The sequence below is a fragment of the Astatotilapia calliptera genome, chromosome 18 (genome assembly GCF_964374335.1).
Source record: "Astatotilapia calliptera chromosome 18, fAstCal68.1, whole genome shotgun sequence".
NCBI lineage: Eukaryota > Metazoa > Chordata > Actinopteri > Cichliformes > Cichlidae > Astatotilapia > Astatotilapia calliptera.
Window position 1 is genome coordinate 263,568 of NC_137439.1, and position 20,606 is coordinate 284,173.

General features: G+C 46.7%; 1 protein-coding gene across 1 annotated transcript; it reads right to left on the reverse strand.

Moving 5' to 3' along the window:
- Positions 1-3,302: 3,302 nt before the first annotated feature.
- Positions 3,303-19,116, reverse strand: riok1 (RIO kinase 1 (yeast)). Its single transcript, XM_026150018.2, has 17 exons — positions 18,940-19,116; positions 18,199-18,364; positions 10,166-10,271; positions 9,759-9,828; positions 9,632-9,674; positions 9,369-9,461; positions 9,180-9,292; positions 7,380-7,460; positions 7,084-7,170; positions 5,713-5,850; positions 5,537-5,640; positions 5,332-5,438; positions 5,178-5,243; positions 4,984-5,100; positions 4,853-4,906; positions 4,553-4,663; positions 3,303-3,549 (listed from the first exon to the last, which is right to left on the reverse strand). Exons 1-17 carry the CDS (start codon positions 18,990-18,992, stop codon positions 3,439-3,441), a joined length of 1,620 nt encoding a protein of 539 aa, XP_026005803.1. The 5' UTR covers positions 18,993-19,116; the 3' UTR covers positions 3,303-3,438.
- Between the last annotated feature and the right edge of the window lie 1,490 nt (positions 19,117-20,606).

The window sequence follows — 20,606 nt, forward strand, 5'->3', positions numbered from 1 at the left end:
AGCTCTGAGCACAAGATCCATAGAGGCTGGGGTCTATCACACCAGGCAAGACCCCAGGTGCAGGCTGTGTAAAGATGCCCCAGAGACAATCCAGCACATAACAGCAGGGTGCAAGATGCTAGCAGGCAGGGCATACATGGAACGCCATAACCAAGTGGCCGGCATAGTGTACAGGAACATCTGTGCCAAGTATAACCTGGAAGTCCCGAGGTCAAAATGGGAGATGCCCCCAAGGGTGGTGGAGAATGACCGAGCTAAGATCCTGTGGGACTTCCAGATACAGACGGACAAAATGGTGGTGGCTAACCAACCGGACATAGTGGTGGTAGACAAACAGAAGAAGACGGCCGTAGTGATCGATGTAGCGGTTCCGAATGACAGCAATATCAGGAAGAAGGAACACGAGAAGCTGGAGAAATACCAAGGGCTCAGAGAAGAGCTGGAGAGGATGTGGAGGGTGAAGGTAATGGTGGTCCCCGTGGTAATCGGAGCACTAGGTGCGGTGACTCCCAAGCTAGGCGAGTGGCTCCAGCAGATCCCGGGAACAACATCGGAGATCTCTGTCCAGAAGAGCACAGTCCTGGGAACAGCTAAGATACTGCGCAGGACCCTCAAGCTCCCAGGCCTCTGGTAGAGGACCCGAGCTTGAAGGATAAACCGCCCGCAGGGGCGTGCTGGGTGTTTTTTTTTTTTATATATATATGTACGTGCTTTCTTTATAATGGGCCACAGCTTCAGTTTTTTTTCTTTGTCCTCTTTCATCAGGTCTTCAGTGAACCGCAGATGATTATTTTGAAGGAAAGTATTGTTCTTGGCAGCTTTCCACACCGGATCACGAATTCTCCTTGAGATGAACCGGATGATGATCCTTCTAGGTCTCGGGTCATTTTGTTTTGGTTTCCCCACTCGATGAGCGATGTCTAAGACCTCTGAAAACTTTTCCTTTTCCGCAGGCAGAACCGTTTGGCATATCCCAATCAACTTTGCGCGCACATCGGCTGAAGAGTAACTTAGTAAACTAAGTACTGAATATTATGTCACTTATTTATGTGCAAATATTTAATAACGAAGAACATTAAAACATTACTGTTGGCCACATGTCGGCAAAGTTATGTGACATTAGTGACGTTTGTACTAACTTGGTTTTAAAGCCTTTACTTTAAAATATACGCCGTTCATTAGCTGAGCTTAATCCTACAGAGAATGATCAAAGCTCATGTAGAAACAAACAAATGAACAAAAGATTTTCTCCTTCATTTCTGTCAAACACAGCTGTATGACACGTTTCCAGCTGTTAGTATCATGGTTGCTAGGCAACCTGGGCAGCGCAACGGAGGCTAGACCGCCCATTTCACAAGCCTAGCACTTCCGGCCTTGGCGGTCTTTGAGTACGCGGCCCTTGAGGATCGTTGAGGCTGCGTACTTTAAGGCTGCAGACCCTGAATTGGGATACAGCCAGAGATGGGCAGTAACGCGTTACTTGTAACGCGTTATTGTAATCTGATTACTTTTTTCAAGTAATGAGTAAAGTAAGGGATTACTATTGCAAAAACGGTAATTAGATTACTGTTACTTTCCCGTAGGAACGCTGCGTTACTGCGTTACTAAAACTGTGATTTTTTGCGAGAATGTCTCACGACAGTGACGTAAGCGAGTGCGCCGCTAGTGACAACAGCTGTGTGCAGATCAACAATGGATCACATATCGATTGTGGGAGAGAGTATGAGCGTGCAGCGTTTAAAGCGTGGAAGTACTGACCTTACTTTGAGTTTGATTCCATAAAAAGTGACAAAAACATTAGTGTCCGTTGTGCGTGGGAAGAAAACTTCTTTTTGCAGCGAAAAAACCCCCTAAACTTCCAAACAAGCACCGAGTGCGCAACGAGGTAATGAGAAACTCACAGAGAAACTCGCGGATTCTTCAACTGACCGCTGCGGCACACCTGCACCAGGGTAAACCTCCGCCTACACCACTCCCGCTTTACAGGTGAAAATAGAGCAACAGGACCGCTGATTCTTTGACTTTATTTATTTTCTGCTGTGTTTTACTTGCATCTATTTGAAAGACTGAGTGTAAACACAAAAAATATTTTATATTATGTGCAGAAAATAGGTTTAAATGTTAAACTAATTTCTTCCAGTCAGAGAATGTTGCATATAATTACATTTTTGCTTCATGCATAAAGTTAAAAGATTAAAACTAATAAAACAAGTTAAAAAAAAGAGACTTTTCCATTTGATTACATTTTGTATGATGGATTATGCAGAAAAAGTAATATTGGGCTGAAAGATCTATCGCTTTATCACCTATTCAGGTTGTAAATAGTGTTTTTAAAAAGTAACTAAGTAACTAAGTAATTAATTACTTTTGAAAATAAGTAATCAGTAAAGTAACGGGATTACTTTTTGGGGGAAGTAATCAGTAATTAGTTACTGATTACTTTTTTCAAGTAACTTGACCAACACTGGATACAGCCTGTGTGTGAGAAGCTTGGGGGCAGACAGACTCTGGAGGTTCAGCCTACGACTCCCAGAGTGCATTTCTCTTCATGTCTGTGCTTCATGGCTGGTGCCATAGCAGCAGAATTATAGAGGGCTTCCTCTGGGCCATTCAGACTGTTTAGGGAGAATTAGCTGAGTGTGAGGATTATGGGTAGTGTAGTGTTTATGACAGCCGGAGGAAGGACTTCCTGTAGGACCTCCGAGTCCTATCTGAAAGGTTTTTTTTACCTTCAGGTGTAAAGAGGCGTCATTGAAGGGAGGGGCTAAACACTGACAGCCCTGTCACATGACGGAGTTTAAAGCACAGGCTCTGCTACAGCTGGCATAAATATAGTTTACGCTTTAAAAGCAGACAGCCCAATTGTAATCTGATTACATTTCATGCTCACATGTGATGGCAGACTGAGATCCAGTCATCAAATGATGTCAGACTGCATTTTAAAGCACCTGAGTATCACCTTAATCAGCCTCAGCAGGTCAACTTGGATCCACAAACCAGGTCCGAGTTCACCTGGACGGAGGGGCGGGTCCAAGGTGAATCCGGATCACAGATTCAGGCTGATCCAGCTCATCTCACAGCGGCTTAAGTTTTCCCAACACTGTTCCCGCACATGACTCATCTTCCTTCGCCATGGCAAATCCAGCTCTCACCACTTATGACTAATCGATGCAGAAGGGGAGGAGTCAGAGAAAGAGGGTGGGGAGGACTTTATTTATAGACCAAACCCAGCGAGGGGGTGGGGCTTCAACCAATGAATAATCAGAGAGCAGTTTGGTCACATGACTCTTGCAAAGACACCATCATGGGAAAAAAATCTTTATTCTGTTAATTTGTACAAATAAAGTTTCTGTTGTTCATAAAGTTCACTAGCAGCAGCTCTCAGCTCTGCTCGCTGGTGATTGGCTGTTAGGTGGAGGTTGAGGCAGGAGGCACTCATCATCTGCCCTTCTTCGTCTTGGCCACCTTCTCCTTCCTCTTCTTCACGTGCTTGGGTACTTTGGTTCGACGTTTCTCTCGCTGAGCCTCCTTCACCATCTTCTTCCTCTCCTGAAAGGAAACATGGCGTGACGTCAGGAACGACGCGCACAACACTTTGACCTCTGACCTGCTGCAGCAGCCATCTTCTTATTAATAACATGACAGTTCCCAGTGCTCAGAAAGACGGTTTGAACCATGTTTTCTGAGCAGTAACCTGCTCCTGCTGCTTCCTGTATGTAGCTCTGTATGTGCGTTTGTTATTTACTCCTCCAGCTACGCCTGTAATCGGCCTTGTGTTTGTACATGTGCCACAAAGCGTTGGCTGCTCCACACGCAGGAGGCAAACACTGAAGAGGAGAAGAAGACTCACACTTCTCAGAAACACCCTTTGATTGTATTTACGTGCCATTTAAGCTCCGCCTCTTTGCTCTTCACCGTGTGTAGACAGACTCATTAAATGATGACATCACTGCTGCTGCCGTGTCATCAGTGTGTTTGTGGGCTTGTCACACGCCACTCATAGACACGCTTCTACTGCAGGTCTATTTTTAGTCATGTTTCCATGACGATCACAGAGCGCTACGAGTTCAAACGAAGCCCTGAAGCAAAAACTGATCATCATCTGCCATTGATCAGTGCTGGACCCGTAAACACGCTCAGCCTCTCTCTGACAAACGGAGGCGCCGCAGACCTTCAGGCTGTCAGCAGTTTAACCTTGCTGGCAGTGGGCGGAGCAACCCCTCCTAGCCTGCTGGTACGTTCAGCTCCGGTATCGTTTGTAAAATCCCAGGTGACATCAGAAAACTGGCCTCTGACCTTGAATTCACAGTCACTTCAAACTCGTTAGACATTTTTGGTGGACATCGTCTCAATCTCGAGTTGTCGCTTTCACAATCTTGGGTGTGCAAACCTCCGCCCACCCAGCAGGGTGTCGACAGACCCCACAGTCAGCTGCACCTGACGGCGAAACACTCGCCCCAGCTGTCTTAGCTAATTCTAACCTTCCTTCTGTCGAACAGAAGAGCCAGCTGCACAAACAGATAAACCCCGAACACCGCTGCTGCTGCTTCACCTTTCTGTCCATCTGAGCATCCTCACTTTGCTGCTCCTCCTCCTCTTCTTCCTCCTCTTCTTCCTCCTCTTCCTGTGAGGAGGAGCAGTCGTCCTCCAGGAGAGCGGGAACCTGAGGAGACACCAGACAGGTGAGATCACCTGAGCTGTTGAGGCCCTTTCAGGATCTGATCAGCTCTCCTCGCTGTGGAGCTGTTTAACTGCCTAGAGGGGTTTTAAGATGGCGGCCACAGAGCAAGACCTTCCTCCTAAAATACTCCACGCCCACGCTACGCTAAGGGCCGCCTGACGTGTGACGTACCGTCTGAACTCCAGAGAGGTCCTTCTTCAGCCCTGTCAGCGTCTGATACAGGATCTGAGAGACACAAAATACCTTCATCATCATCGGCATCATCATCACCATCATCAGCATCATCGAGTTCGTGGTCTTACATTGTCATTCTGTCCACTGATGGCCGACTCTTCCTCCTGCGTCCTCACCAGGTCGACGTCACGCTCGTAATGACTCACCTCAGTCAGAGTACGGGGGATGTAGGCCTTTTTAAACACCTGAGGGGTCAGAGGTCAGAAGTGAGACTGGCTCAGAAAGGGCAAACTCATCAGTGTAAGCAGCTGTGAGGCATCACCTCCTCGTCCACACCATCCTGACTCGATCGCTCCTCCGACGTCCTCTCAGCTGCAATCACCATCGCCTGAACAATCAGAGAGAAGTGCGATAAGTGTCAATCAAACAAGTTCTGCACGTTCTTGCAAAAACATGACCCGTGCAGCTGTTAGCACCTTGTCCAGGTACTGGTCAATGTTCTGGCTGGTGATGGACGGGTCAGTGATGAAGTCAAAGAGCTCCCTGACTGTCATCACAGCCACGCCGTGCTTCACAAAGAACTCTGGGAAAGAAGACAGCGCAGTCAGAGGCCAGAGCACGACATCTTCAGAAGAACCTGCTCTTCACTTTCACCTGTTATTCTGAAAGAACCCCTCTCACCATTGATGTTGCTGCAGTCCTTCCGCAGGAACTCCAGGGCGTGAGGATGATCGTGCTCCACCGACTGCGACACATCGATGATGTAAGCATCTCCGTTGTGATACCTGCAGACAGCCGAAATACATCAAACACACCGAAGGGTCCACAGGAAGTTTACTTTGAAAGAGTCAACTCACAGCATGTTGAACTCGCTGAGGTCGGCGTGGACGAGTCGAGCCTCCTGAAACATCTTCCTCATGTTCTGTATGACCTGCAGGTAGAGCTCCCGAGCCTTCGACTCCGAAAGTGAGGCGTTCTTCAGCAGAGGGGCTGGACTGTCCCATGAATGAAAGAGACAGCGATGAATAAAGGAGAACACAACTCCAGGAAGAGATAAAACTTCTGAGGTGGCCAGCGTATGACCCTGATTTTTTACCTGCTTCCCACGATAGTAGATTTGAACCATGGGTGTGGCATGGAATCACTGCTGGGTGTTTGGTTATTGTAGAATCTAAAATTATGGCTTTTGATACCCTATGCAAGACTTACGACCTCGAGAAACAAGACTTTTTTTGATACTTGCAACTCCGTGACTATATTGGCAAAAGACTGAAGAGCTGTGTCCGTGGAGACTTCTCGATTGTTAATATTTTCATTGATGCTTATGACTCTGGGAGTAACAGAGCCTTGATAAGTAAACCGTATAAATGTCTGACTAAGCTCAAAGGGCACTCAACGATTTACATAAAGCAGAAATGGGAAAAAGAAATGGACATTGTGATTACAGAAGATGGGTGGGCACAGATCTGGGAGACACAGTTTACCACGACTAACTCCAACATGTGGCGGGACTTCTGCTGGAAGAACATTATACGCTATTTCATAACGCCTAAACAGAAGTCTAAATTCAGTGCTACACCTGCGTTTTGCTGGAGGAGTTGTGGGGAAGACGTGGCTGATTACGGTCATGTATTCTGGTCCTGCCCACTCATACGACCCTTCTGGATGGAAGTTATAAAGATAATTACAGAGGTGTTGGGATTCCACGTGTCTCGTACATTTACCTCATTGTATCTGGGATATTTTACAGACGATTTAGCTGCAGATGATGTTTACCTTCTGAAAGTTCTCTTGGCTTCTGCGAGGAAGGCCATAACAAAACGCTGGCTCTGTAGAGATCCTCCCACTGTAACACTTTTTACCTCTATAGTGGAAGACGTCAAATTGATGGAATGTATGACTTTCACTCTGCGACTGCAGGGAGATTTGGGAAGGAGACGGTGGAGAAAATGGCTGGACTTTACAGCTTGTGGCAGCACCCTTTGATGCATAGAATTAGTAATGCAGACTTGCTGACGTATGTATGTGTGGATGTGCAGATGTATGTACGGGTGTATGTTATCTTCCCATGACCTCATACTGTTTCTGTTTTTTCTTTTTCTATTTTATCTTGTTGCATAAAAATGTTCCTAAATAAATAAAAAGTGTCAAAAAAACCTGTAAAATCACCTTAAAGTCAGCGTAAGACTCTGCTGATGTGATCGATTATTAATCGGACCGATACTTACACGTTGTCTTTTCCAATGAACCCCATCAGCAGAACGTGGCTTCTGAGGAGGAGAGGTTCTGGGCTCGGGATTCCCGCCGTCTGCAGCCTGAAACACACACACGAGTTCTACTGGGTTCTAGCAATCCGAACAAGTTCTGACAACGGGACAGGTTCCATGTTTTTAACAGGTTATGCAATCAGAGCGCGTCCATGTTATCAGTAAGAGCATCTCTAACGCTTGACACAGGCTTTACTGGGTTCTACCAGTCAGAACCAGTTCTGTTTGGTTCTGGGTGTGGTTACAAAGGTTCTGACCTGATGAGGTTCCTCATCTCCTTCTCTGCCCATGTTCTCACCATCTTCCGGGGGTTTCCTTTACAGTACCCATGACGGAACCTGCAGAATAGAATAGAATAGAATAGAATAGAATAGAATAGAATAGAATAGAATAGAATAGCCTTTATTGTCATTGTACAGAGTACAACGAAATTGGAGTGCCACTCCCTTGGTGCAAGTTTCAATAATAAATATAAATGTAAAATATAAAAAGTACAAAAAAACAATCGTAAGTACTCAAACAATAGTATGTACAATATATACAGGATAGCAGCATTAATATAATGACAGTATGAATAGCAGCATGATATAATGACAGTGACGGTATGGAATAGGTTCAATTGTTTTTGTGCTTATTTACTACGGTGATAGCTCTGGGACAGAAGCTATCCCTGAATCTGTTTGTCCTGGTTTTATGTGACCTGTGCCGTCGGCCTGACGGTAATAGTTCAAACAGTTGGTTGCTGGGGTGAGAGTGGTCCTTTATTGCCAGCTCTGCTGAGGTACCGAGAGTTTGCAGTGACCTCCAGGCTGGGCAGAGAGCAGCCAGTGATCTTCTGGGCTGTGTTGATGACCCTCTGCAGTACTTTCCTGTCCGCAGCTGAGCACCCTGCATACCATGTTGTTATGCCGTACGTTAGGATGCTCTCTATGGTGGCTCTGTAAAATGTCACCAGCAGCCTCTCCTCCAGGTTGTTCCTCCTGAGCACTCTCAGAAAGTGGAGACGCTGCTGGGCCTTTTTAACCACCGCTGTAGTATTTGCAGTCCAGGAGAGGTCATCAGATATCTGCACGCCCAGAAACCTCATGGAGTGTACCCTCTCCACACAGCTCCCGTGAATGTAAAGTGGGGCCGGGTCTGCTCTGCCCTTCCTGAAGTCCAAGATAAGTTCTTTAGTTTTTGTGGTGTTCAGTTGGAGGTTGTTAACTGAACACCACTCAGTCAGTCTGTTGACCTCATCTCTGTAGTCCGACTCATCCCCCCTTGAGATGAGTCCAACCACTGTGGTGTCATCCGCGAACTTTATGATGGTGTTTGAGAGATGGGTAGGGGAGCAGTCGGATGTGTAGAGCGTAAACAGGAGGGGACTCAAAACACATCCTTGTGGAGACCCGGTGCTGAGTGTGATGGTGCTGGACCGGTGGGGGCCGAGTCTGACAGACTGTGGTCTATTTGTCAGGAAGTCCTTGATCCAGAGGCAGATGGGGTGGAGAGTCCCAGGTGAGACAGTTTCTGGACCAGGATCTCCGGGATGATATGATTGAATGCTGAGCTGAAGTCCAGAAAGAGCATTCTCACATAGCTTCCTCGGTGCTCCAGGTGACTCAGCGCAGTGTGGAGCGCTATGGTGATAGCGTCCTCGGTGGATCGATTTGTCCTGTAGGCAAATTGGTGGGGGTCCAGAGTGGGAGGCAGACCGGCCCTGATGTGCTGACAGACCAGTCTCTCAAAGCACTTCATCACTACAGGCGTAAGTGCAACAGGCCTGTAGTCATTTGGGCTGGCCACAGCTGTCTTCTTGGCGATGGGGATGATGGTGGAGGTTTTGAGGCAGGGCGGGACGGTGTTTGATGACAAGGAAAGGTTGAAGATTTTAGTGAAGACTCCGGTCAGTTCGTCAGCACATGCTCTGAGAACCTTTCCATGTATTCCATCAGGACCTGCCAGTTTGTCCAACAGGACAAACTGTTCCTGAAGGAGTCTCCTGCTGTACCTGGAGGCAACAGGAAGTGCTCGTGGTGTACCTGAGCGCTCTTCTTCTGTGGTGCCGGACTCACCTGAACTCCCCGCTGACGTACTTATCGCGGTCTTTGAACAGCAGGATGGACGTCTTGTAGATCTTGATGGCTCTGCTGTCCCCGGCTGCTGTGCTGGCGTGATAAACGTTTGCCTGAGAGGGACGAGTATTGATCAGCGCACGTGTAACTGTTCAGCGCATTGATCGAGCGATTAGTGAATGGTCTGACCTCCTTCCCGGTGCTGATGCAGCCGTTGATCTCGGAGATAATTCCTCGACTCAGCATCTTAAAGAGAATCATTCGAGTTCGAGGGTCTAACACCTGAAGAAGAAGAAAGCATCAGCTGCTTATTGATCTTCACCTTATTGATTATCTTTCACCTCCTGGCATTTCTTTCCTAAAGAACTCAGTAAAAGTGGTAGCATCGCATCACAACAACAGTCGCCTCGAGGTGCTCTAGATTGTAGGCCAGAGCCGCTACAGGAACTCACCTGTTCCACTGTGGCTCGATCTGATTTGTCCCTCACTCTGTACCTGTGGAGAGAAGCCAATCAGGATGTGAGTCACAGCAGGAACACCACGGCTGATGGCAGCATCATCAGCTGCTCTCACACTCACGTGTCGGCTTCTCTCTGTTTCTGCATCGTTGTCACTTTATTGATCACTGAGTCTGCGTAGTTCAGTTTGTCTGCCGGAAAACAAAGACGATCAGTCGATTCAATCGATTCCTGATCATAACTACAAAGCCTACACCGACGTTGGACCAGAGACGCAGACTCGATGATGCTTCACTGGCTCCAGACCTCCACAGCGGCTTATAGCAGGCCGTTGGGTGCAGGTGATCAATCAATACAATCAATACTGACAATCAGCTGTGAGCAGACAGGTCGCTCTGAAAGGCGGATGAAATGCCACATCGATGTCGTTTAAGAGCTTCACGAAACTAAAAAGCTGTGTGTGAGTATGTTCCTGTCTAGCCATCTTTGTGAGGACCAAAATCTGCATTTTGTGTGTGTGTTTCTTACCCAGGTTGATCTTGTGTTCATATTTCCTCAGAGCTTTGTCAGATGGCGTTGATGACGGCAGCTTCTTATTGGACGGATTCTGTCTGTTGGACTGCAGTCGGAGACTCTGTGCACAAAAATAACTCAGGTTATAACGTCTCACACACACACACAGAGAGACTGAGGAGGAGCTTCTTCCCGCAGGCGATACGGTCTCTCAATCACACCACCACACAGTACTGACCCACACATATGGTTCTTACACACACACTGGACTTTCTGGACTTTGTTTCACTTCATTACTTAAATCACGCTGCTGTTATTGTGTATATATTTATTTATATTTCTTCATACATTTTTATATAGTTCTATATTTCACTTGTATTTTTATTTTTATTTTTATTCCTATTTATTCTATTTATCCCCTTCGTATATTTTATTTATATTGTCTCTGTATTTATATATATGTGTGTGTGTGTATAACTCTGTAACTTCTATCGGTGCAGTGCTTTTTTGGAAATCGAATTTCCCAGAGGAACCCACCTGAGGGATTAATAAAGTTCTATCTTATCTTATCTTATCTTATATTGTGTATTTTGTTGTACAGTTATTTTATTTAACTTTAATTTATATATTTTATCTTATTCTCCCAGTTAAATTTACCCTTCATTCTAATTTGTGTTGTACAGTTATTTCATTTTTAACCTTAATTTATATTTTATTCCTTCCTAGTTAAATTTACCCTTTTTAATTTTTCATATTTATTTCCTATCTTATTCATAGCCTTTTCCTTTTTTTGTTTTCTTTAGGTCACGAGCAGTTGTCCAAGCATTTCACTACATATCGTACTGTGTATGACTGTGTACGTGACAAATAAAATTTGAATTTGAATTTGAGATACAAGAACAAGATGGCGCCGAGTATGGCAGCCTCGTCGCGAGCTCCCCCAAGCAACGGCTTTCTTCTGTGTTTAATTTTACTTTTCCTTTATTTTTTCACGAGCAGCACTTGTCTCCTTGTGTACGACCGACAAACCTTACTGGACATAAAAGACGGTCTTTCTTATAACTTTCCGGAGTTCAAGTTTTGCAACACGGACGCTCCGTTTGCAGACCCCCCATTCATCTCACCTGAGACGCCTTTGTTCTCTGGCCCTGGAGGCCGCAAACGCCGACGCAGAGGGAGAAGATCTGGCGTTCTGGTTCGACTGAGACGGCGCACTAACAGACCACCGTTACCCAGTTTATTACTGGCTAATATGCAGTCTCTGGAGAACAAGCTGTGCGAGCTTCGGGCACGGATCTCATTCCAGCGAGAGATGCGGGACTGCTGCGTGATCTGCCTCACAGAAACCTGGCTATCGGACAAGGTACCGGACTCCGCAATACAACTGCCGGGGTTCTCTGTGCATCGCGCGGACAGGTCACAGGATCTTACTGGGAAAAGCAGAGGCGGTGGTGTGTGTTTCATGATCAACAACAGCTGGTGTGATTATGCGAACGTGCACCCGGTCAAATCCTTCTGCTCACCGGACCTGGAGTACCTGATGATTAAGTGCCGGCCATTCTGGCTACCGAGGGAATTTACAGCAGTGATTATTACGGCTGTTTACATTCCCCCACAAGCCGACACTGACCGAGCACTCAGGGAACTGTACAGCGCGATCAGCAGCGAGGAAACCGCACACCCAGAGGCAGCGTTTATCACAGCCGGAGACTTTAATAAGGGAAACCTGAAGAAAGTCTCACCAAAACTCCACCAACACATCCATTTTAACACACGTGGAGATCGGCTACTCGACCACTGTTACACCTCTTTCCGGGATGCGTACAAAGCCCTCCCCCGCGCCCCATTCGGCCAATCAGATCACCGCTCCATCCTGCTCCTGCCCACCTACAGGCAGAAGCTGAAACAGGAAGCTCCAACCCGGAGGGCGGTGCACTGTTGGACGGACCAATCGGAGTCTGCGCTGCGGGACTGTTTTGATCACGCGGACTGGGAAATGTTTCACGTGACTGCTAGGGACATTAACGAGTACACAGACTCAGTCTGTGGATTTATCAGGAAATGCGTGGAAGATGTCGTCCCATCCAGAACAGTCAAATCCTTCCCAAATCAAAAACCCTGGATTAACGGAGATGTTCGCGCGGCACGGAGCACCGCCTTTGCCTCCGCGAACACATCGGACTACAAACACGCACATTACCAACTCCGGAAGACGATCAAAGCAGCCAAACGTGAGTACAGGGACAGGGTGGAGCAACAGTTTGACAACCCTCGGAGTATGTGGCAGGGACTAAACACGATCACAGACTTTAGAGGGAAAACCAGCACACCGCAGACCACGGCCTCTCTGTGTGAGGATCTAAACGTATTCTACGCTAGATTCGACACAGCGAACACCATGAGACCGGACAGTGTGCGCACCGCGGATGACGTCAGTGCGCACACTGTGTCTGAGGAGGATGTGCGGAGGTGCTTCAGGAAGGTGAACGCACGCAAAGCTACTGGTCCGGACGGGATTCCCGGCCGCGTCCTCAAGTCATGCGCGGCTCAGCTGGCTGGAGTGTTCACGCACATCTTCAACCTTTCCCTCTCTCTGTCTGTAGTCCCAGCCTGCTTCAAAATGGCCACCATCGTCCCTGTACCCAAATCCTCCACCATCTCCTCATTGAACGACTGGCGACCTGTAGCCCTGACCCCCATCGTAAGCAAATGCTTCGAGAAGCTGGTCAGGGACTTCATCTGCTCTGCACTACCCGACTCACTGGACCCTCTACAGTTTGCATACCGCCACAACAGGTCCACTGATGATGCCATAGCCCTGACACTACACACTGCCCTGTCACACCTGGAGAAGAGAGACACGTATGTGAGGATGCTGTTTGTAGATTACAGCTCAGCATTCAATACCATCGTTCCCTCGAAGCTGGACAGGAAACTGCAGGATCTAGGACTGAGCAGCTCCCTCTGCAGCTGGATCCTTAGCTTCCTGTCTGACAGACGCCAAGTGGTCAGACTGGGCAGCATCACCTCATCCCCCAAATTCAAATTCAAATTTTATTTGTCACGTACACAGTCATACACAGTACGATATGTAGTGAAATGCTTGGACAACTGCTCGTGACCTAAAGAAAACAAAAAAGGAAAAGGCTATGAATAAGATAGGAAATAAATATGAAAAATTAAAAAGGGTAAATTTAACTAGGAAGGAATAAAATATAAATTAAGGTTAAAAATGAAATAACTGTACAACACAAATTAGAATGAAGGGTAAATTTAACTGGGAAGAATAAGATAAAATATATAAATTAAAGTTGAAAATAAAATAACTGTACAACAAAATACACAATACACAATATAGAACTATATAAGAATGTATGAAGAAATCTAAATAAATATATACACAATAACAGCAGCTGTACAAGTATTAACTGGAAATGAAGAATATAGTGTCCAGTGTTGTGCAAAACCAAAGTCCAGAAAGTCCAGTGTGTGTGTAAGAACCATATGTGTGGGTCAGTACTGTGTGGTGGTGTGATTGAGAGACCGTATCGCCTGAGGGAAGAAGCTCCTCCTCAGTCTCTCTGTGTTGGTCTTCAGGGAGCGGAATCGCTTTCCTGACCTCAACAGAGAGAACAGTCTGTTGTTGGGATGGCTGAGGTCCTTCACCATCTTCCTGGCCTTGGTCCGGCACCGCCTGCTGTAGATTGAGTGCAGGTCAGGGAGCTCGGAGCGGATGGTGCGCTCAGCTGACCGCACAACCCTCTGTAGAGCTCGTCTGTCCTGCATGGTGCTGTTCCCGAACCAGGTTGAGATGTTTCCCGTCAGGATGCTCTCTATGGTGCACGAGTAAAAGTTCCTGAGCACCTTGGAGGGCAGTTGGAAGTCTCTCAAGCGTCTGAGGTGGTAGAGACGCTGTCGGGCCTTTTTCACCACGGTGTTGATGTGACAGGACCATGACAGGTCCTGCGTGATGTGAACTCCGAGGTATTTGAAGCTGTCCACTCTCTCCACTGGGCACTCGTTGGTGACGGGGGTCTGGTAGTTCCTCTCCTGCTTAGTGCTGAAGTCCACTATCAGCTCCTTTGTCTTACTGACGTTTAGAAGGAGGTTGTTCCTCTGGCACCAGTTCTCCAGATTCCTAATCTCCTTCAGGTAGGCCGTCTCGTTGTTATCAGAGATCAGGCCCACCACGACGGTGTCGTCAGCAAACTTGATGATGGTGGTGGAGCTGGTAGTGACCACGCAGTCATATGTGTACAAAGAGTACAGCAGGGGGCTCAGAACACACCCCTGGGGGGCTCCAGTGCTGAGAGTGGTGGAGGCTGAGACATGTCCGCCCATCCTTACTGCCTGTGGTCTGCCAGTTAGGAAGTTGGAGACCCACTGACACATAGATGAGCTGAGTCCCAGATGCTCCAGCTTGGTGGTGAGTGTGGAGGGAATTATGGTGTTAAATGCAGAGCTGTAGTCTATGAAGAGCATTTCAACATAATTCCCCCTTCTAGTGTCCAAGTGAGTGAGTGATGTGTGGAGGAGATGAACACTGGTGCTCCACAGGGGTGTGTACTGAGCCCTCTCCTGTACTCACTCTACACCTACGACTGCACAGCCACTAACAGCTCCAACATCATTGTGAAGTTTGCGGACGACACTACAGTGGTGGGTCTTATCACCAACGGTGATGAGACGGCTTACAGGGAGGAGGTCAGCGCCCTGACCCACTGGTGTCAAGACAACCATCTCACCCTCAACGTCGCAAAGACAAAGGAGTTGATAGTGGACTTCCGGAGGTGCAGAGAAGTACACACCCCCATCACCATCAACGGCGCTGCTGTGGAGAGAGTGAGCAGCTTCCGGTTCCTTGGTGTACATCTGGCTGAGGATCTCACGTGGTCAGTACACACAAACAAAACAGTGAAGAAGGCGCAGCAGCGCCTCTTCTTTCTCAGGAGACTGAAAAGATTCGGCATGAGCCCCCGCATCCTCAGGACCTTCTATCACTGTGCCATTGAGAGCATCCTCACTGGATGCATCACCACCTGGTATGGCAACAGCACCGCCTACAACCGCAAAGCTCTCCAGCGAGTAGTGCGGTGCTCTGAACGGATAATTGGAGGTGAGCTTCCCTCCCTCCAAGACATCTACAGGAAGCGCTGCCTGAGGAAAGCGGGGAGGATCATCAAGGACTCCAGTCACCCCAGCATAAACTGTTCAGACTGCTTCCATCAGGAAGGAGGTTCTGCAGCATCCGGTCCCGTACCAGCAGACTGAGAGACAGCTTTTTCCACCAGGCCATCAGACTGCTGAACACGTCATAGACACCTCAGCTTCACTACTGGAACTTCAACATTATGCACTCCATACTGTACAGTAACGCCACTGTTTTGCACATATTCAACTCTGTATATTTTATTTTATATATTTTATTTATTGTTGACTCTATTTAATTTGTAAAATATGTGTACACACACACACACACACACACACACACACGTAGAAAAATATTTAGTATACACATCCAGAAATGCATACACTATTATATATTGTACATATATTTATTAGTCTCAGATGTAGCCATTCTTGTATTTTGCACAACTCTGTTGCTTGTGAAGCTCGCACACAAGAATTTCACTCACATGTGCTGTACCAATGTACCTGCACATGTGATGTGACAATAAAAGTGATTTGATTTGATTTCACACACACACACACACACACACACACACACACACACACACACACACACACACACACACACACGCACACACACACACACACACACACTCTTTGGCATCGAGCTAACACTACAGAAGAGGAGCAACGCTGTCAGCTCATTTCTATTAGCTGACACTTATCAGCTCAACAAACATGCAGTTTGTCTCACAGTGTGTTGCAGCTAAAGGTCCAGCTGCTGTATTTGACAGGGAGAGAAAAGACAGAAAGCTACTTCACTCAGAGATGGAGACAGATTAGAAAGAAGGACAGGAGAGGAAGAAGGACGCTCATTTAAAGCTCACATGGAAGTCCTCGTGGTTTTAAATCTGTCACATTGTGTTTGTTCATAAACCTGCTACTAATCAAACTGAGGCAGACTGTCATTTAAAGGCTGCATGAGAATCCTCTGCAGGATGAACAGGTGAGTTCGCTGCACTGATGGGTTTACAGTAGAGTGTGTGACTGCTGCACAGCGGCTGTGGGTTCATGCTCACAGTTAGCTTATACCAAGGTATGGAGGGCCAGGAGTACCAAAAATAATTAAATAGCCCATTAAATAATTAAATGTTTAAGTAATGAATTAAAATGGAAAGAACCCCGACTCAACAATATGAATTTTACATTTGCTCAAATCTGGATGAATCCAGGTGTGTACATCCACAGAGAGCAGCAGGTCAGCTGATCACAGCCTGCACACTAAGAAACTACTGGAGCTCTCAGTGGAAATGACTTTCAGTCTTTCCCCTACACTGAGACATGACAGCTGATTTAAAGGTTCCTCCACCTGCTGAATCCACATTAACCTCTGACTGTACACATATTCCTGTTTGGAGACAAAGTCCCCCTCTACAATGTAGGCAACAGGAAATAGAGACTTGTTTTTATTTCTATGCTTTTTATTCTGATTCAAGCTGTATAAACAAAGATAGACTAAAGTTTGTATTCCCATGAGAACCTTCACAGACATATTTGTATTCCCATCTATCTATCATTTTATAATTATGTTAATATAACGCAAGGTTCAGTTAGCTTTGCACAGAAACAGTCCTCCAAGGAACTACTCATCTCCTCAGTTAGCTCCTCTGTTAGCCCCTGTGTTAGTCCTGCTATTAGTCCCTGTTAGCTCCTCTGTTAGTCCCTCTGTTAGCCACTCTGTTAGTCCCTGTTAGCTCCTCTGTTAGCTCCTCTGTTAGTCCCTCTGTTAGCCACTCTGTTAGTCCCTGTTAGCTCCTCTGTTAGTCACTCTGTTAGTCCCTGTTAGCTCCTCTGTTAGCCCCTCTGTTAGTCCTGCTATTAGTCCCTGTTAGCTCCTCTGTTAGTCCCTCTGTTAGCCACTCTGTTAGTCCCTGTTAGCTCCTCTGTTAGTCCTGCTATTAGTCCCTGTTAGCTCCTCTGTTAGTCCCTCTGTTAGCCACTCTGTTAGTCCCTGTTAGCTCTTCTGTTAGTCACTCTGTTAGTCCCTGTTAGCTCCTCTGTTAGCCCCTCTGTTAGTCCTTCTATTAGTCCCTGTTAGCTCCTCTGTTAGTCCTTCTATTAGTCCCTGTTAGCTCCTCTGTTAGTCCTTCTATTAGTCCCTGTTAGCTCCTCTGTTAGTCCTTCTATTAGTCCCTGTTAGCTCCTCTGTTAGTCCTTCTATTAGTCCCTGTTAGCTCCTCTGTTAGTCCTTCTATTAGTCCCTGTTAGCTCCTCTGTTAGCCCCTCTGTTAGTCCTTCTATTAGTCCCTGTTAGCTCCTCTGTTAGTCCTTCTGTTAGCTCCTCTGTTAGCCCCTCTGTTAGTCCCTCTGTTAGCCCCTCTGTTAGTCCTTCTATTAGTCCCTGTTAGCTCCTCTGTTAGTCCCTCTGTTAGTACTTCTATTAGTCCCTGTTAGCTCCTTTGTTAGTCCCTGTTAGCCCCTCTGTTAGTCCTTCTATTAGTCCCTGTTAGCTCCTCTGTTAGTCCCTCTGTTAGCCCCTCTGTTAGTCCTTCTATTAGTCCCTGTTAGCTCCTCTGTTAGTCCCTCTGTTAGTCCTTCTATTAGTCCCTGTTAGCTCCTCTGTTAGTCCCTCTGTTAGTCCTTCTATTAGTCCCTGTTAGCTCCTCTGTTAGTCCCTCTGTTAGCCACTCTATTAGTCCCTGTTAGCTCCTCTGTTAGTCCCTCTGTTAGTCCTTCTATTAGTCCCTGTTAGCTCCTGTGTTAGCTCCTCTGTTAGCTCCTCTGTTAGCTCCTCTGTTAGCTCCTCTGTTAGCTCCTCTGTTGCATAATCAGGCGTTCAACACATACATCATCAGCTGATCTCCTTTTACACCTGGAAGGCTGTTGGTTCTTCCACCTCTACTCACTTCCTGTCTTACCTGAAAGCCACCCGCTGCCTGGTTATATCTTTTGGCCAGATCTGCTGCTGAGCTCCAGGCCCACTCATCCTCATCATCATCCTCATCCTCCTCCTCCTCACTGAAATCCTGCTGCTCTGATGAAGGCAGTGCATCACTGATGCGAGTCAGCTCCACTGATTTGACGCTGCAGAACAAAAACAAACAAACAACAAAAACACAGTCAGAGCTGCTGAAATCTCTGCGAAAGTTACTCATACAGCAAACAAGATGTAATGATGAAAGAGGAGGCAGCCCTGGTGCCCCGATGGTCAGGAAGGCAGAGGCCCGAGCTGTGAACTGGTCCCCTCTGTGAAGCTATCAGAGCTCCTCTGTGGGTTAAAGTTGTGGTTCTGTTCTTGTGCCCTGAAGCCTGTCGATTGTATTTATGTAGTAAATATTAATGAATTTTACCTGCAAATATTGGCCTGAAACAAGAAGCCCTGATGGTGAGAGGCTGGTTTCTGTATGGGACTGAAACACCAACAGTACGGCCATGGAGACTTACACTGAGTGTGTGTGTGTAAGGTGCGTCAGTAACCGCGACAAAAAAGCTCACACATGAAAGCATCAGAGCATCAGCTGCTGAAACCCAGGCTACACCTGAGCTTACCTGGATAAGACTGAATCCTGCTATGGAGTGGTGACGCGTTACCATGGTGATTTAGCCAGGTACAGCCTCACTGTTTACAGCGCATTATCAAAACAAACAAACGAACTCACCTGTCCTCCTCCGCGTCATCAAACTGCCCAGGTACACACGCCGACTCCGCCATGACATCAAAGCCTCTTACACGTGCACAGGTGAGCGCTGAACCTTCTGGACCGACTGTGCTGCGCCGCTCCTCGTGTTTACGCCACTTCCGTGTTCGACCACGTGACTACGGAGAGCGGCGCGGCTCAGAGGATGACGTCACATCACATCTACCGATCCCACTCTCAAACACACACACGCGGTAATCTAGCTTTCACCCAACAACAGGTGTTCTGGGAATCCTTTTTTTTTTTTTTCAATTATTAAACTTTATTAAGAAACAGTATACAGAACATGTATACAACCAGAACAAAATTAACATATGCCAGGGGGTGTAATACAAAGAATTACATACATTCAATAATTTGTAATTACTGAATGTTCGGCTTATCGGTCTGGAAGAGGGTCTGGAAAGTGGTGGCAGCATAAATGATTATGTGATGAAGATACTCGCGGATGGCCTAGGTCTACGAGGGGAGGAATATGAGCTGGAAAGATGCCACAGAAGTACGAGACCACGCCTGGGACCTGGTCAGTCACCTCGAATCGTGCTGGTGAGATTTCTCCGTTACACTGCACGACAAAAAGTTATCATGACCGCTAAACAGAAGAAAGGAATACTGTGGGAGAACTGTCGTTTGTCATTTTATGAAGATATGACCGCGGAGCGAGCGGCGCAGAGGAAGCTTTTCTCCCCAGAAATTCGTGCGTGAGAACTTTCAGGAAGTGGTGGAGTAAGGGGTTAATAAGCTAAATTACGTGCATGGGAGCGCATCGTTAATAGTTTCATAAGACGGGGGCGGGCTCCCTGGGGTGTCGACGGGACAGCAGGAGGACAGCAGTTCACTGTCCACGGGACCATCACGGACCAGAGACAGTTTTGCCCACGGGGCTTTTGCGCTGTCATGTTCCTTTTTTGGACGGCGCTATTTCTTTTTTTATGTTCGTTGTTTTTTATTTTTTTGGTAGAGATTCTATAGGTGAGGTACTGTTCTTGTTTAAACTTATGTTCTGGTTCAAGCAGGGTTATCAGCACAGGTTAAATGGTTATGGGTTGGAAGATATAAGGCTTATAGATACCTTAACATGGCATAGTCATGGGGAATGTGGACGTTAATATTGTGTCATGGAATATAAATGGCTGTGGCACACCAGTCAAAAGAAAAAAAGTGCTTAGCTACCTCAAGTCTCATAATGCTGATATTGCATACATCCAGGAGACGCATTTTGCGAATGAAAATGAAGCATTGAAATTAAAAAGGGATTGGGTTGGGAAAGTATTTCATAACTCAAGATCAAGCAAGAGTCGTGGTGTCATGGTACTCATTAATAAAAGACTAAACTTTGTATTATTGAAGGAAAGCCGGGATGAAGACGGGCGAGTGTTGGCTCTGCAGGCTCTCATTAATGGAGTTCAGGTTGTTCTGTGCAATATTTACGCCCCAAATAGGGATGAACCTAATTTTATGGATGAGGTTAACAAGATGCTAGGGAACATGAAGGGCCAGATCTTGTTAGGTGGAGACTTTAATAATGTGATGGATGAATATATTGATAGAAGTGCCATTAATGCAACTTCAAGTACTAGAACTGGGACAGCGATAGATGCTTTAAAAGAAGATCTCAGTGTGGTAGA

Bases quoted from the DNA above. Each gene is read 5' to 3' on its own strand.
- riok1 (XM_026150018.2), bottom strand. From the start codon at position 18,992: ATGGCGGAGTCGGCGTGTGTACCTGGGCAGTTTGATGACGCGGAGGAG. The intron at 9,462-9,631 runs GTGAGTTCCTGT...CTTCTTCTTCAG, and splicing joins ATCGAGCCACAGTGGAACAG to GTGTTAGACCCTCGAACTCG. The intron at 7,461-9,179 runs GTGAGTCCGGCA...TCTATTCTGCAG, and splicing joins TACGTCAGCGGGGAGTTCAG to GTTCCGTCATGGGTACTGTA.